The sequence below is a fragment of the Coloeus monedula genome (assembly GCF_965178545.1).
Source record: "Coloeus monedula genome assembly, chromosome: 6".
NCBI lineage: Eukaryota > Metazoa > Chordata > Aves > Passeriformes > Corvidae > Coloeus > Coloeus monedula.
In genome coordinates this window covers 39,562,467-39,576,689 of record NC_138786.1, presented here as the reverse complement: position 1 = coordinate 39,576,689, position 14,223 = coordinate 39,562,467, and the positions used below count along the sequence as shown (strand labels likewise).

The 14,223-nt window shown below is 39.0% G+C and overlaps 1 protein-coding gene across 4 annotated transcripts in view; it reads left to right on the top strand.

The window, feature by feature from the left end:
• Window positions 1–297: 297 nt before the first annotated feature.
• RALGAPA1 (Ral GTPase activating protein catalytic subunit alpha 1) overlaps window positions 298–14,223 on the top strand; it is a 132,184-nt gene continuing 118,258 nt past the window's right edge. For all 4 annotated transcript variants that reach the window (XM_082283864.1, XM_082283863.1, XM_082283861.1 and 1 more), the window contains exons 1-4: window positions 298–613; window positions 11,740–11,850; window positions 12,380–12,429; window positions 13,850–13,907. In XM_082283864.1, the coding sequence (XP_082139990.1) occupies window positions 508–613; window positions 11,740–11,850; window positions 12,380–12,429; window positions 13,850–13,907 (325 nt within the window). In that variant the 5' untranslated portion in view covers window positions 298–507. The remainder of the gene's footprint in view (window positions 614–11,739; window positions 11,851–12,379; window positions 12,430–13,849; window positions 13,908–14,223) is intronic.

The following is a 14,223-nucleotide window of genomic DNA, read 5'->3' as shown; positions in this document are numbered from 1 at the left end:
ACTGGGATAACTTTACATTTTACTTACAAACAGTATGAGTACAGTTTCCCACACAGTTACTGTTGCCGAGCTGCTCAGAGGATCCTGCAGCGAGCCCCAAAATGTCCTGCCCTGGGGCCCGCTCTCCATCCTCGGCTAGGGGCTCGAGAGATGGCGCGGCCCCACCCACCACGACTCGGAGGTGCGCTGGGCAGCGCCGCCGTGACGTAGCGACGCGGTTGCCATGGGGACGCTGGGGTCGTACCTGACGGCTGTCGTGAAGCAGCGGGAGGAAAGCGAGGGAGGAGGAAGGGGGAGTCCAGGCCCAGCCCGGCCCCCCGGCCCGCGGGGAGTTGGCTCCGCGCCGCGCCCCTCCGCCCTCGCCGCATCGCAGTCGGAGTCAGGAGGACGAGGAGGCGGCGCTGCCGCCTCTGGCTATGTAGGGGCCCCAGAGCGGGCAGATCCGGAGGCCGCTGTTTGCCTCTGGAGCGCGGCTCCGGGGCCGGGCCCGGGGCCGGGCCCGGCGGGATGTTTTCCAAGAAGCCGCACGGGGACGTGCGGAAATCCACGCAGAAGGTGCTGGACACCCGCAAGGACCCACTCACCCGACTCAAGCACCTACGCGTCCTCATCGGTGAGGTGGCCGGGAGGGGGGAAGGGAGTGTGCCAGCGGGGGCCGCGGGTGCCGGCGTGGGAAAGACCGGGAATTTGGAGGGACCGGCTGGGCGCTGGGGCGGGAGGCGGACTCGGGTCTCAGCTCCGGCTAGAGACCCCACCCGGCGAGCAGGGGAAGACCCCGCGCCCGGCATGGCGGGGCCGGCGGCGGCGAGACTGCAGCAATGAGCCGGGGGCTGCGGGACCCCGCGGGCGCGGCGCGGGATGCTTCGCTCGTCGCTTTTGTACTGAGACACGGACATTTCCATCTGAAGGTGGAATTGCTTTGGTAACTGTGGAAGGAGGCGAAAAAGTAGTGTTCTTCGCATGTGAATTATTCTCTAGAATACACAAACTGCTAAGTTGGTGCGCATGAATAAAAGTGGCTGGTGAGCGCAAATGATGCCTGTAACTCCCGAATCCATTTCCCCTACGTTCTTACAGTAACAATTTATGTTTGGGTACGTTTTCAAGGTAAGAACTGCAGCAGTAAGTGCTCACTAGCGTAGATGTGAATGAGCTTCTATAGAGCCAGATTTAAAACACTTTTGTTTTGCCAGTTGGTAAAGGAGGACACACAAGCCCTTACATGCTGCTGCAGTTCCATGTGAGCTGCCATTTAACCTGACCAGTGAATTAGAAATTGTGATTATACAGCATAATTGCCTAATGAAAAAACCAGGGGGAAACAAAAACAAACCTCGAGTTAACCATGCCAAGATATCTGTTAGTTGCATGTGTTTGTAAAAATCTAAGTCATTGTCATCAAGCTGTCCTTGAAAGAAGAAGCTTGCTCTGGAGTCTCTTCTGGGCACTTCAGTCCTGTAAATGCGTGTGTTGCTTCTGACAGTTTATCAACATGAGAGCAGGGCTGGGTCAAGGGCAACTGCATTCCGTGTTTAGCACAGAATGCTGAATGGATTATTCTGGGTTCTGCCCACAGTCTGGTGGTATTTATGTATCTTGTCCTCCAAAGCTGAATTCTTTCCTTTCAAAGGAAAACGGCTATTTCTCCCTTTTTTTGCCTTGGTGTTTAAAGGAACAGGTGTTCCCATGTTGCACCATCTGCTTCTGCATGAGTTATTTTCTGCAACATAGTAATTATCTAGACTTGAAATGGAGCATAGTTTTGTAGCTAGCTAGCTGAGAGACTTCAGTAGTCAGATGCACCCTCTTGCCTCACTCAGATTATACCACTCTTCCTAACTAGCTGTACTGAGCCAGTTGTAGCTTGCTCTGTGTTGATTTTTTGCTACTTCCTCAGTTAGAACTTAAGAGGAAAAAACATTCTAAAGAAGCTAAGTACCTCTGAATTTAGATTTCCTGGCTAAAGTATATTGAATATTTCTAGTTTTGCTTTAGTCTGCAAAACACTCTGAATGATTTTGATCTGATCTGTTCTAGATTTTGTATTTATGTTGCTTGCAATTTATTAACAAGGTTTTTTCCTTCAGCTTTCTTAATAATTGGGTGCCTTCTGTAAGTTGCAAGCCATAAGCAATGTCAAGCGGACATTCTTATCTAATCTAAGGTTTCTGTTTACTGGCTGTAGGACAGACTAAATTTGCTGGGGATGTTTTCATATGATGCCCTACCCCCCCACCATGTGTATATCTCAGCTGCTGAAGCACGGCTCCCACACATCCTTTCTCCAGGTTTGGGAGAACACAGTGTGTGAGTGACTGCGTAATTAGGCAAAGGTGTAACAGTACTCTTCAGCTTGTCTGTTTTGGATACATCTACAAGATTTTGTCATTATGCAGATATTCTTAGGTACATGAGGTACAAAACCAGGGGGGGTTTTAGGGCAGAAGAATAAGGTATTTCCATACATATTCCTACTGTAATGCAAGAGAAGTATTTGAAGTCTGTCTTCTGCTGTGATCAGCTCCTTAACTTAATCCTTTCTCTACTGCCTAAAGTGGCTTCCAAAACATAAGATCTATGGTCTTTCTTCTCCAGCTGTTTCTTTGACTAATCTTCAGGACCAGATAAAAAAAATTAAGGTGCCCCCATAAGACAGACTGCTCCCTGAGGTGGCTTTTCATACAGGCACCATCCCACAGCTTGAGCAGTGAAGTGCTGTGTATCATTTTGTCCACAGTGACAACTCCCCCAGAAAAATAATTGCCATATTTCCGTGTGTTCAGGGGAGCCAAATTAGCTATTGCCAACAGACTATCTGAGGGGATGGGCAGGAAATCTTAGGTCATGCCTGTTCAGCATCTTCATGAAGGAAAAATGATTTATTTTGTTTATTACTCTTAGCCTCTGCACACTGGAGACTAAAAGATACCCAGAAGAGAATTTTCTGCAGTTTCACATACAGGAGAAGGAGAGAATTTTATCTTGTTTTTTAATTTATAATATTTTCAGTAGGCCTGCAAGGTGTATTGGACCAGAGTTCATTTTTTTTTGCTGTACATTTTAGTCTTTGGTTCAGCAACAGTAAACAGGTATGGCCTTGGATTCATGGTTAAGACTTGAGGGGAGGAAAGGGAGTTTTAGTTCATTTCCCTGCTATTTTAGCAAGGCATCCAAAGCAGCAGTTCACCAGTAAGCCAAAATACTGGAATAGTCATGAATAGAGGTGAGTGCTTGTGAATTATAGACTGATGGCTGTCCATTAGCCAAAGAGAAATCAAAAAAATTTAATTATGGGAAAACACTGAGAGTTGCATCCTGCAAGGCAATGGTGCAAGTCAGGCATATCTAAAAATATTTAAATGCCATTTTTAGTGAGGATCAGAAGAGACTGAACAATATCAAAGAACCCAATACAAAGCTAAGTGGATGGATAGCACAAAGAGCGGTGACTTTTATTTTTAACAAATTAAAAGTAGTGTACATTAGGTGGAATTTTTGAAATGTCTGTTAGAAGATAGCTTAGAATGAAGTGAGTTGTATTCTTTTAAGAAAAAGTATCCTGTCATTGGTGACAACTCAGTTTAAATTTAGTAAAAAATGCAAATGAGTCTGCATAAGGATATATAAAAAATTTTGTGTCTTTTGTAAAGCAGTGGTGTTCCATTGTACCAAATATCATTGCAGCTTTAGGAGTCGTCTTGTTATAGTCAGTGTATAGAAGATTTAGGTATGGGAATGACTCAGATGAGAGTAAAACTTTAATGTGGAAAGACACTGAAAGCTTTACAATTCCTTTGTGTAGGGACAGAGGGTGAAAAATTGTATGAAAAAGACTAGGAAATAACATCTATTAAGGCTTATCTAATTTGAAGTTACAAGTTCCAGTAAATGATTTTTGTCTTGGGAAGCTCTTGAATGCTAGGCTAGCAATCAGTTATGGGCATACTGGGGGAAAATGCTTTTCTTGTGGTTTGGGTTTTGGTTTTGTTTCTCGGTTTTATTTTTTTTTCTGAAACTCTTTAGTAGATAACTGCTCTTTTCCACTTCAGTCCCATATCCTGTCTCTGATTCTCTGATCTGCTTCAGTTTGGCTCTATTCAGCCTTTTTTGTCATTTGGGAACCCGAGAAAATTATGTGAAATTCAGGTGACTAATTCAGAATTGATTAAATTATTTGTTAAAGTAAGTACAATATATGATAAATTTATGCATGTCATAGGTATAAGGTTTTTTTTAGTAGAAGTTAAAGCCTTTAGGAGACCCCTGAGTAGTAAGAAATATTATTATTGCTAAGAAATGCTAAGAAAACTTGGAAAGATTGAGGTCTCATATCTTGGGACTTAGCAGTATATGAGGAAAGGTAATCTGCTTTTCATTGTTATGTTGCTGCAGTATATTTCTTGAAACAACTGCAGCTATCTGGTTTAATAGATTTTATTCTTCTGAGATGTATTAGTTTCTTCGCATAGGGAGGCGTTTACCCCACCCTGCTCCATTTCGTTTTTTCCTTCTCAGTTCTGGGAAGTGCCTTAGAGTCTCATACAGTTCCCCAGTGCTGATTTGGTCAGTGTGTGACTCTTTAACAAACTGTTGTGCTGTCTTGCTCCTGTATGCTGGAAATGCTGTAAGTTTTGTTTGCTGTGTGTGACTGCGGTAGTTAGAGCATCCGAACCTTGGGCGGGAATGGTGGACAGGATTCCCTGGGGGTCTGTGTGGCAGCAGCGAGGCCTTGCTGGAAGGAAGGCTGCCAGCTGCAGTTGGTGCAGGTGTGATCACTGAGGCTTCTCTAGCTGATGGAAGGGAGGCACATCATGTACCTTACAGAGTTAGGTATTGCCTGTACAATGATTTTCCAGAAAAGATATCTATATATATATATGTACATATTTTTAGCAGTCCCCAGTCAATTAGCAGCTGATTGCAATTTTTAGGATCATTGAAGTGGAAATAATATGGCGTTATTCTTAAAATGTTGCACTGTTTAATCAGACTTCAACATCAAACTGAAATTCTATGATTTTAAAATGGTCTTTTATAAAAGTTTGTTCTAGTAATGTTTCAAGCATGAGATCTTGGTTTATTTGTCCTTTGCTGAAACAGTGCTTTGAGTTTGAGCATTGTATAAATAATTAAGACAACTAGGTATGTGACCCTTCATAAGATCATACTTTAACAATAGTGACTTTTCGTTTTGATATCACATATGTTGGTGCTACCTGTTGAATTTGAAGTTTCAGTCAGAATTTGGAAATATATGTATTTTTTAAAAAAGCTAAAACCTCTAAATATTTAATGATTTCTGTGAAATCCTACTGTGCAAGTAAGTCAAATGAATATACTTGGTTTAAAATTTACTTATAGGCCTGAATTTTTAAGATACTTGTTTTCTTGTTGGGTGGGTTTTTTTCCCCCTCCTTTTCCACTTTTTTTTGTAGAGTAGAAGTTATAGGCCTATGATCTGTTAATCCAGAGTAAAGAAAAAAGGAAATATATTGTTTCTCATGAATTATTATGTTTGTATCTGATATCTAAAACTATACTGCTTTTATCTCTGGAACCATGGAGAGAATACTTGTAAAATGCAAGAGAACAGAGTATCTAAAGTGTAGGCTGTTTATTTTATTATTTTGTTTTGTTATTCTTGGTGGTTGGTTAGTGCTGGACATCTCATGTAAATAGTCTTTGATAGGGAAAAGTCAAATTATATGGGATAGAATGAAATGGACCGCATTCAAAGTCAAATGATATACCATTCTGATATATCATTTAATATTAAACAATATATTTAAACAGAGATTGTATTCATCTAAAGGGATTTTAATTTAAGAAATCTATTTCACTGGCAGTTAGCCCTAATGCTTCAGCTGGATGGCATTCATTGGTGTTGCACATCATCAACATCAGTCATAAATGAAAAATGTTTTATCATTGTTAAAGTGACAGCAAATGAGAAGATGCAACAAAACTAGCTGCCTGGAGTTTCTGTGGATGTGCAAAGATGTATTATTTTTGGCAAGAGTTGTAGACTTTTTTTTCTCTTTCCTGGTTAGTCTAACTACAGAGGTCATGTCACTGCTCATATAACCCACAGATCTGGATGTGGGTTGCATGCAGTGTAAGAAATTGGTCTTTATGTTCTGTCACTCTTGACTTAACCCTGAACATGTTATGTTTTGGTCAGGAGCAGAGGGGGAAGATTTACTCTGCTTTAGTATTTTGGTTAATGTTACACTCGACTTGCAGAGTTCAGAAGTGGCCAGGGCTGCTGAATTGCAAGGCTAAGGGCTGGAGCCAGATCAAAGCCCCAGGGTAGACAAAAGGGAGGCTCTGACCACTTGGTTGCAAAGGAAAGGTCTGTGTGGGTTTAGCTCTGACAGTTTGGAATGAAGGTAAGTACATTACTATGGAAGTGTCTGAAGTTGCTCAAATAAAAGCTGAAGTTCTGGAACACATGTGAATTGTTGTGGAAGTATTTCTTAAAAGTTTGCTAGTGTAACTCTCAGACTCTGCAAGCACCCTTAGAGAATTAGCTTGGAAAGCTGGCAGCTGCTTCTGCTCATTCCTGTAGAGCACTGGTGTAGTAAGAGTTTGTATGCAGATGATGTTCATTGGTGCTGTTAACCTGCTTATTCATTTGTGATTTTCTTTTTCATTTGTATCTAGAAGATTGTGATCAGGAGTTCAGACTTGTCGGATGCAAAATAGAAGTCCATTAGAAGATTTCTTTAAGTCATGTTCCTTTTTCAGTACCAAAACCTTCAAGAATATTTTCTTTGACAGAATTACCTTTTAAAAAAAAATGGTTTTGCTAAATAGCTTGTAGTTAGATGTGAAACAGTAAGGGCTAACGTGAAGCCTTTGTTTAATAGATTTGCATTTGTGATCTGTTATCAGGGCTCTTTCACTTTGACAGTCTGTTAACTATGCCAAAGCTACCAGTTAGTTCCCGAGGTTTTCCACTTAACCTTTCTCAGTTACGTGCTTTTCTATTCGAGACAGTCCCTATGTAACCAAATCTCTCGACTGTTCTGCTGTAAAGAAACAGTATTGGTCTAAAAGTCTGTCCATCAATTCAGGTTCAACCCACTACACCCTTAAATTTTTCAGCTTGGAGAATTAAGAATGAATAAGTTTGATTATCCATTGAGGACATGGAAACCTTTGCTTTCTAGTGGCACCAGTTTGTTACAGGGATTAATACTGACCTTGTCAGTTCATAGCAGGCCTCTGCTTTACAGAAATAGATCCAGAAGTCTGGCCATCTTCCAGGTCATTGTTTGCTGCAGTTGTCAGTTTGGTTTGTGGTAAGGGCAAGGGAAAGTGACTTAAAAGCCAGTAAGTCTTGGAAGGAGGCAGGATAATATTTTCATTATACTGCCTGCTCTGACAATTTTATGTATAAACATAGTATTAAATTCTAAAACTCTTAAAATAGAGCATGAAATTAACCGCAACTTAATCTGTAATCATACAGACTGTTTTCTTAATTCCTGCAATGTGGTGTGAACTGATGAAAGTTCTCTTCAGAAGAGTTAAAATATATGTCTAAAATCTGTTTTGGTGGGGTTTGCTTTGTTTTAAGGAGAAAGTTGCGTTTAAGCACAAAGAAACAGCATACTGTGTGACATTAAAATATTATAAAGCAAATAAGCTAGTACTTTTCTGCACAGGACAGAACTTTAAAGGTAAACAATTGAAATACTGAACTTAAAACAAAATGGACCCCGCCAAAACAGATTTGGGCTTTTTCTTTTAACAAAAAATAGCACCACCGAACACAGAGTTAGTATGGAGATCAGATTGGTACCAGTTTCTAAGTTACAGAAAATTATTAATGAAAAAACTGCAAAGATCCATGTTTATTGCTGTTGTGAAGAAAACTGCATTTTCTTGACAACCAGCTTTCATAAAATGCTGAAAATCTGGATTTTAGTGTACTGAAACTATGCTTTGTACAGTAGAAACTTTAGTTTTTACATCCCTTTGGAATACAGTAGTATCCCATTTTTCCCTCTCACATTCTGAGGAACTTTTCCAACTATTTCATATGATGCCAGCTCTATTTCTGAGTCCTTCTCTCCTCCCAATCCAGATTTAGAAGCAAGAACAGAAGGAATACTTTAGTTTGTATTAGTTACATGACCTGTGGTGGAAGAATGTAAAGTTCTTTTGTTTAAAAAGGAGGAATGCATGGGAAGTTGTAGAGAAAAGCCTCTTTCTGTTTAATTACACTTTACATAAACAAAAAGCTGTCTCTCTTCTTAAAAAGCCAGAAAATATTTAACTAGTCAAAGCAGACAAGCAACTTCCTGCAAATTCCTGGTTCAAGGCTGTCTGAAAAGGTTATGCTGCTTGTAGAATAAATGATTTTTACCTGTATGCAATATGCATGGTACTTTAAGAGAGCATAGAGAAGAGACAGTGACTTGGTGTTGGAGAAAATGGTTTATGATGCGAGAGTTGAGGAGCTGTTCCTTTAGCTGATGACAAGGTTAGAGGTAAACTGAAAATTTTAGAGACATTAGGAAAAAGATCAAATCCTTGATTAAGGAAGAAAGCTGTAACAGCGGCATATAACTGGAAGTTTTAATGGTACTGCAATCAAGGAGAGCAGTAGTCTCTCCGTACATGTATTAGTCTTATGGGTTGTGTTCAGTGTAGAGGTAGCTGTGAAATGGAATGATGTTTACAGGTGGCCATATCGAGCTCTCTTAAGGTCTACATTGTTATGTCCATGCTGTATCTGCTATTTTCCCCCTCCTTCTTCTTGCCATAATTCATGTCAGGGTATTCTTAATGACTTCCAAACTTCTTGACCAATGCAAGGTTCCAAATTTCTGTACTAGCAGCTGATTGAATCACTACAGGTGTCTTTTGATGATGAGCAGATGTTCTCTTTTGCTGTAGGTGGCAAGCCTGTCAGATGAACAACTGTGTTTTCCTCCCTTAGGAAGAAAGCTGTTTTTCAGCATTAACAGAAATAGTTAGTGAGTTTTTAAATAAGTATTATTTTCACGTAATAAAATAATAAAATTCCCATTAAATAAAATGTTACATTTTCTTCCATCTGAAGCAATAGTATTTATTGCAAGAATTCAGTTGTTAACTGGTTTCAATTTAAAAAACTTGCTTTTGATTATGCTCTTAAGTGTGTTCTTAGGAAGGAATCAGAGTGAAATGCATTTGCTATAGAAATTGCAAAGTCAAGGAATTTTTTACTCTCCTCCTACTCTTGCAAGCTCTAACTGTATTCTGAGGGTATGCTTTTAATGTTAATTGGGTGTTAGTGGTAGTAATACAGGTCTACCACTGCTCCTTCAAGCATTTTTTTAGATGATTGACACCATATTATTCTTAAATAAGTCGAAAACAAACAAAAAATTTAAAAAAGGACAATTTTCTGAAATTCCTCCTCATCCCGCACCCCAAAGATGGAATGCCTTACCACAGTACCAGTTGTACATATGCACTTATGTGGTAAAATGATAGTCAGTGTTCAGCTGGTTATGTAGACAAGTCTTCAGTTTGTTGCCTGAAGAATTTAGGAATAGCATCTCCAAAAATACTGAGTCTTGTGTTGAGATTGAGTGTTTAAAGAATACATTTGGTTTAGGCATTCAGGTTTTCTCTTTTGGTCTGCTTCAGAGTTGACCCATGTCTGAGGAAAGAATGAGGGCCTATTTCAGGAAATGAAACATTTAACATGCCTGCAAAAATGCAGCATTTCTGTGTTTTGACTGGAAGGGACCCTGTTTAACTGCTTCCTATCCCTTTAGCATTTGGAACTAGTGTTTTCTGCACCTTTGCATTGAGTGAACCATTCCACTGCTTTCTACGTGCAATTCCTATACAGTCCTATAAACATATGGACTACAAGATATCTTCTGTCACCCTTCTTTCTCCTGAAGGTCTCAATCATTGCTTTCTCTTTTTTTTTTGTTTAATCCATCCATCTCAAACTCCTTATTTTCCTTCCAGTATTTTCTTGTCCCTAGCCTAGGACTGACTTAAGGCTCTGCCCATGAGCAGAAATGGTTGTAGTTGCTGTGCTTATGCTCTAGTCATAGCTCCATTTTGTGTGCATTTCCCTGATCAACTGAAAATAGTCATTCAGCTTGTTTCAAGTGGAATTGGTTTTTGTTGTCATTTAGCATTTGTGTCTCTAAACTGTAGCAGTTGAGCTGCTGATCTGTAGGTGATGTGGCAGTTTCTGCAAACCCGGGGGTTTGGTAAGCCTGTAGATGATCAGGTGCATGCTTGCTGCTCTGGACCGCTGTTTATTCCTAGCTGAGCTGCCTTGCTTGAGTTCATCTTGGTTGCTGATATAGCCCTACTGCTCCAAGAGCACCCTAGCTCTACTATGGTCATTATGCAAGATGTTGGTAGAATGCTGTGATACAGCAAAAATTAAATCTGTACTGGAAACTTCTATGGCAAAATTTGTGTTAAAATTGAGTTAATAATCCTCTAGAGCTACATAAGAAAACATAACTGAAAATATGCCATGCTTTTGGCCATCCTTTCTGTTGATTGTTCCTGTCTTTATACTCTGCCATTTTTGTATATCCAGTCGTGTGAGATGATACAGATTGATGTAATTCTAAAACAGGTTAAAAACCCTGTGATCCAACACAGAAGGAGCTGTTTAGAAGATATATCTACAGTGAAAGAGGATGTCTCAGTGTATACAGCTGGTGAAAGGGTATAAAAGTTTTGTTTGCCTCACTTTTCTTCATGTTTTGCTTTTGTTTGGTTTTGTTTGTTTCCCATGAGTATTCTGAAAAAGAGGAGAGTTTTGCCACTTGAAATGCTGTCTTCCTGTTCCTCTGTGCTTCCATGGTATTGTTTTGTCCACCTAGTTTCTCAAGTCTTATGTAGTTGAATAACAGGAGAGGGAATGTCTTTTGTTTCAGTGTGTACTAAGGCTTGATTGTTTAAAATGATCACTTTAAAATTAATCAAGATAAGTCACTGTGTATTTCTTTACTGGGAATTTGCAGAAAACCATCTAGAGAGTTGTGGGAAGAGAGTCTGGAAACCTTCCTGGGGTACACAAGAAAGCACATTCCTCTATACATGCAGTGATACCTGAGGGTATCCCTGAGGTCCCATCTTCTGATCTCCTGAGACCACACAATGAAAGGAGGGTGGGGGACTGAGCCAGACTACAAAGTAAAGTGTGTGTTGGAAGTTGGAGGGAATAAGGAAGCAACAGTGGGAATCCAGTGCTGCTGTTTGTGTCCTCCCAGCTTGTTTCTCTACAGAGCAGATGTGTTCCTCACTTAACATCCTTCTTCCACGTTCTTTAAGCTTAGTTGTATTTAGTAATTACTGTTGGGGTATGTGATGGTCTTTCCGTTGTAGAGTTTGGGCAGTGTCACTAGCTTTAGTTCTATTAAATTGACAATTAAAACCAAATTAATCTGTACAGTGCTAGTCTTGATGGAATTAGGGTTCATGGCAGGCATTTGTTTGCATTACTGTCATGCAGACAATGGGTGTACAGGAAGGTGCTGCTTTCTGCTTTAAAATTCACTAGGCGCTTACAGCATGCCATACGGAATTTCGTTAGCCTCAGTGTAAAGAATGAAAACGTCAATAGTTTCTTTAATTATTTAGTTATTTAATTATTTAAAACCCAGTATTTTTTCTTTTAAATATTTCAGTTCTTACCACTGGATAATGGTTGACTCTGAATATTTGAAAGAAATATAAATAGTGTTCTGTTCTGTTTTTCAGAGAATGCAGAATCAATTGATCTCAAACAGTTTTTCGACCTACATTTTTCACATATATATTATGTGTTCTTTGAAAACTTTGTGACTATTGAAGTGAACCTTAAACAAAAAGGTAAGTATTTCAGATAGAACTCTTTTTTGTCTTGATGCTTGTGTTTTTGTTATAAAATAAAGCAGGATGCTATAAATAAAGCTCTGTTTGGTCACAAATGATAACATTAGCTATGCAGAAATATGTCTAAGAACTAACTTTGCAAATAAAGGCAGAGCAATGAGATGTGCATTCAGTGGAGGTGAGGAAGAAGTGTTTATTCTCTGATGACTCTGTTTGCCCTTTTGCAAAGTGAGGGTTCTTAAGGCGTTATACTTTGTGTTCTGCGGAATTATTCTTTAACAAGATACTGTGTAACTTAATCTGTCCCAGCTGTAGATGCCATAATAGGAAGTTATACAAATTGTAGCTGCTATAAACTCGTATTTGTGGAGTATAATTTTTATTTGCAGAAGCAGTGCAAAGTTATGGTTGTATAAATGCAGGTTTTCATTTTACACATTTAAGGGTCTTTGTTTTGATAAAGTGCGTGCATCTTCTGATTTTTTTTAACTATTTAACTATTTTAATTATTTATTTTTGCAACTAGGTCACAAGTCTCAGAGAGAAGAATTAGATTCTATTCTTTTTATTTTTGAGGTAAGATATTTTGAATTTTTTTGCTTTAAGTCCTGTTATTCTACAGTTGTCTGTAAATACACTTTGCATTTAACTGCATTCCTTCTCCCTTTTGCATAGAGCTGCATTTATGTGCTTTGTGTGAAAAATAAAAATTTGACTTGCAGTTTTGCAGGAAGATGTCTTAACTGGAAAAAGATGTTTCTGTGTCTCTAGACAGTTGATTAGTCTTTGGTGGTGGTATTTCTGCATAATGTATTATACACATTGAAATTCTTAGAAAGGTGATATCTGTTTAATCATTTTATTTTTGACCTTTTGATTGCATATTATCTCTGATTTCTCTCATAATAGATTGCTACTGCACGTTTTTTTTCTAGATCCTTTCTGAAAAATATTCCTTATTTTAAAAAATATTCATTATTTGAAAATTGCATCTCACAATATTGTTTCTTAAAGCGTATCTTAATCAAGATTAATTAGATACTAATGAAATAATTTAACAAAATTAGAACATTTCTAAGCAGACACTGTAGTTTAGAAACAGCTTATATTTGTCAAGTTTTCATCTTTCCTTTTTGATGGAGGCTTCTATAATTATAGAACAAGCATTGTGCTTTTTAAAAATTTGCAAAACTAAAAGCTTATTGATGTTTATCACATGGTTGAATATGAATTAAGTTATTATTTATTTGTTAGTGAGGTACATTGCTGAATCTGGAAGAGAGCTAGTTCATTTGTTCACTAGTTTCTGCATAAAGGAATATTAGGTGATCTGTGCTTTGGAAGCATTTGCACAGTGTGCTGGAGGGCCACAGCCAGAAATTCGTTTGGGAAATCGGGTTATTTACAAGTTGCAAATGCCTCTAGTGTAAATGTTGCAAGTCCTACATGATAGATTTTTAATTACTAACTGTGCTCTGTTTCTTGTCTCTGGAAATGATCATTCTATTTGTAGAGGTCTTGTCTTCATTGTTTTGCTGTTGCTCACTACCCCTTGGTTGAGAAGGCTGAAGCAAATGTTTGCTTGTGCCACAGAGGCAAGTTGACAGCTGAACATCCTAGCTGAAGCCATTAGAAAGGTGGAATAACTTAATGCAATCTGTTATGAACCAGGGCAACTCAGACACTCATCCCATTCCATCCCATTCCCTCTGCTGTAAGCAGCAGTATCCATCAGAGAGGCAGTGGAGCCAAATGACCTGCAGTAACATCTGAAGTCTCCAATGCAGGACTCAGAGACAGTCTGTCAGAGCCTTTGGGCTTCTTAGCTTTAGGAACGGGATCATCTTGAAAGGACAATAATGCTTCCAAGGAAAACATTGTGGGAATTTTCTAAGTTGATGCTTCAGCTTCTGATCTGTAGCCTTTGTGAAAGGGCTGTTTGGTCTTTCAAGAGTGATATCTACAACATACATCCTTGGGTTCTGGTTTTTTATAGAAAATTTTACAACTCCTTCCTGAAAGGATTCATCAGAGATGGCAATTTCATAGTATTGGTAAGTTGATTTTTGCTTTCTCCCTCTCTCTTTCCCTCTTTCTTTCATTTTACTTTTTGTTTGTAGCTACTAATTAGTGGCTACTATGCCATTCATTTCCTTAAACTTAAAGTGGCTTAACAGGGGTTATGGTCTTGAAAAAAGCTGGGTGAAGGAAAATAAAAAAGAAAATAAGAGAAACAGACAAAAAACCTCACCAATGTAGTGAAGACTCTTCTAGATAGATTTAAATCTGGGAATATGGAAATAGAAGAGTGGCTGAGAAAGAACAGGTGAAAAGTTTAAAGTTTTAATTATTATGTTTTTCCTTATTTTT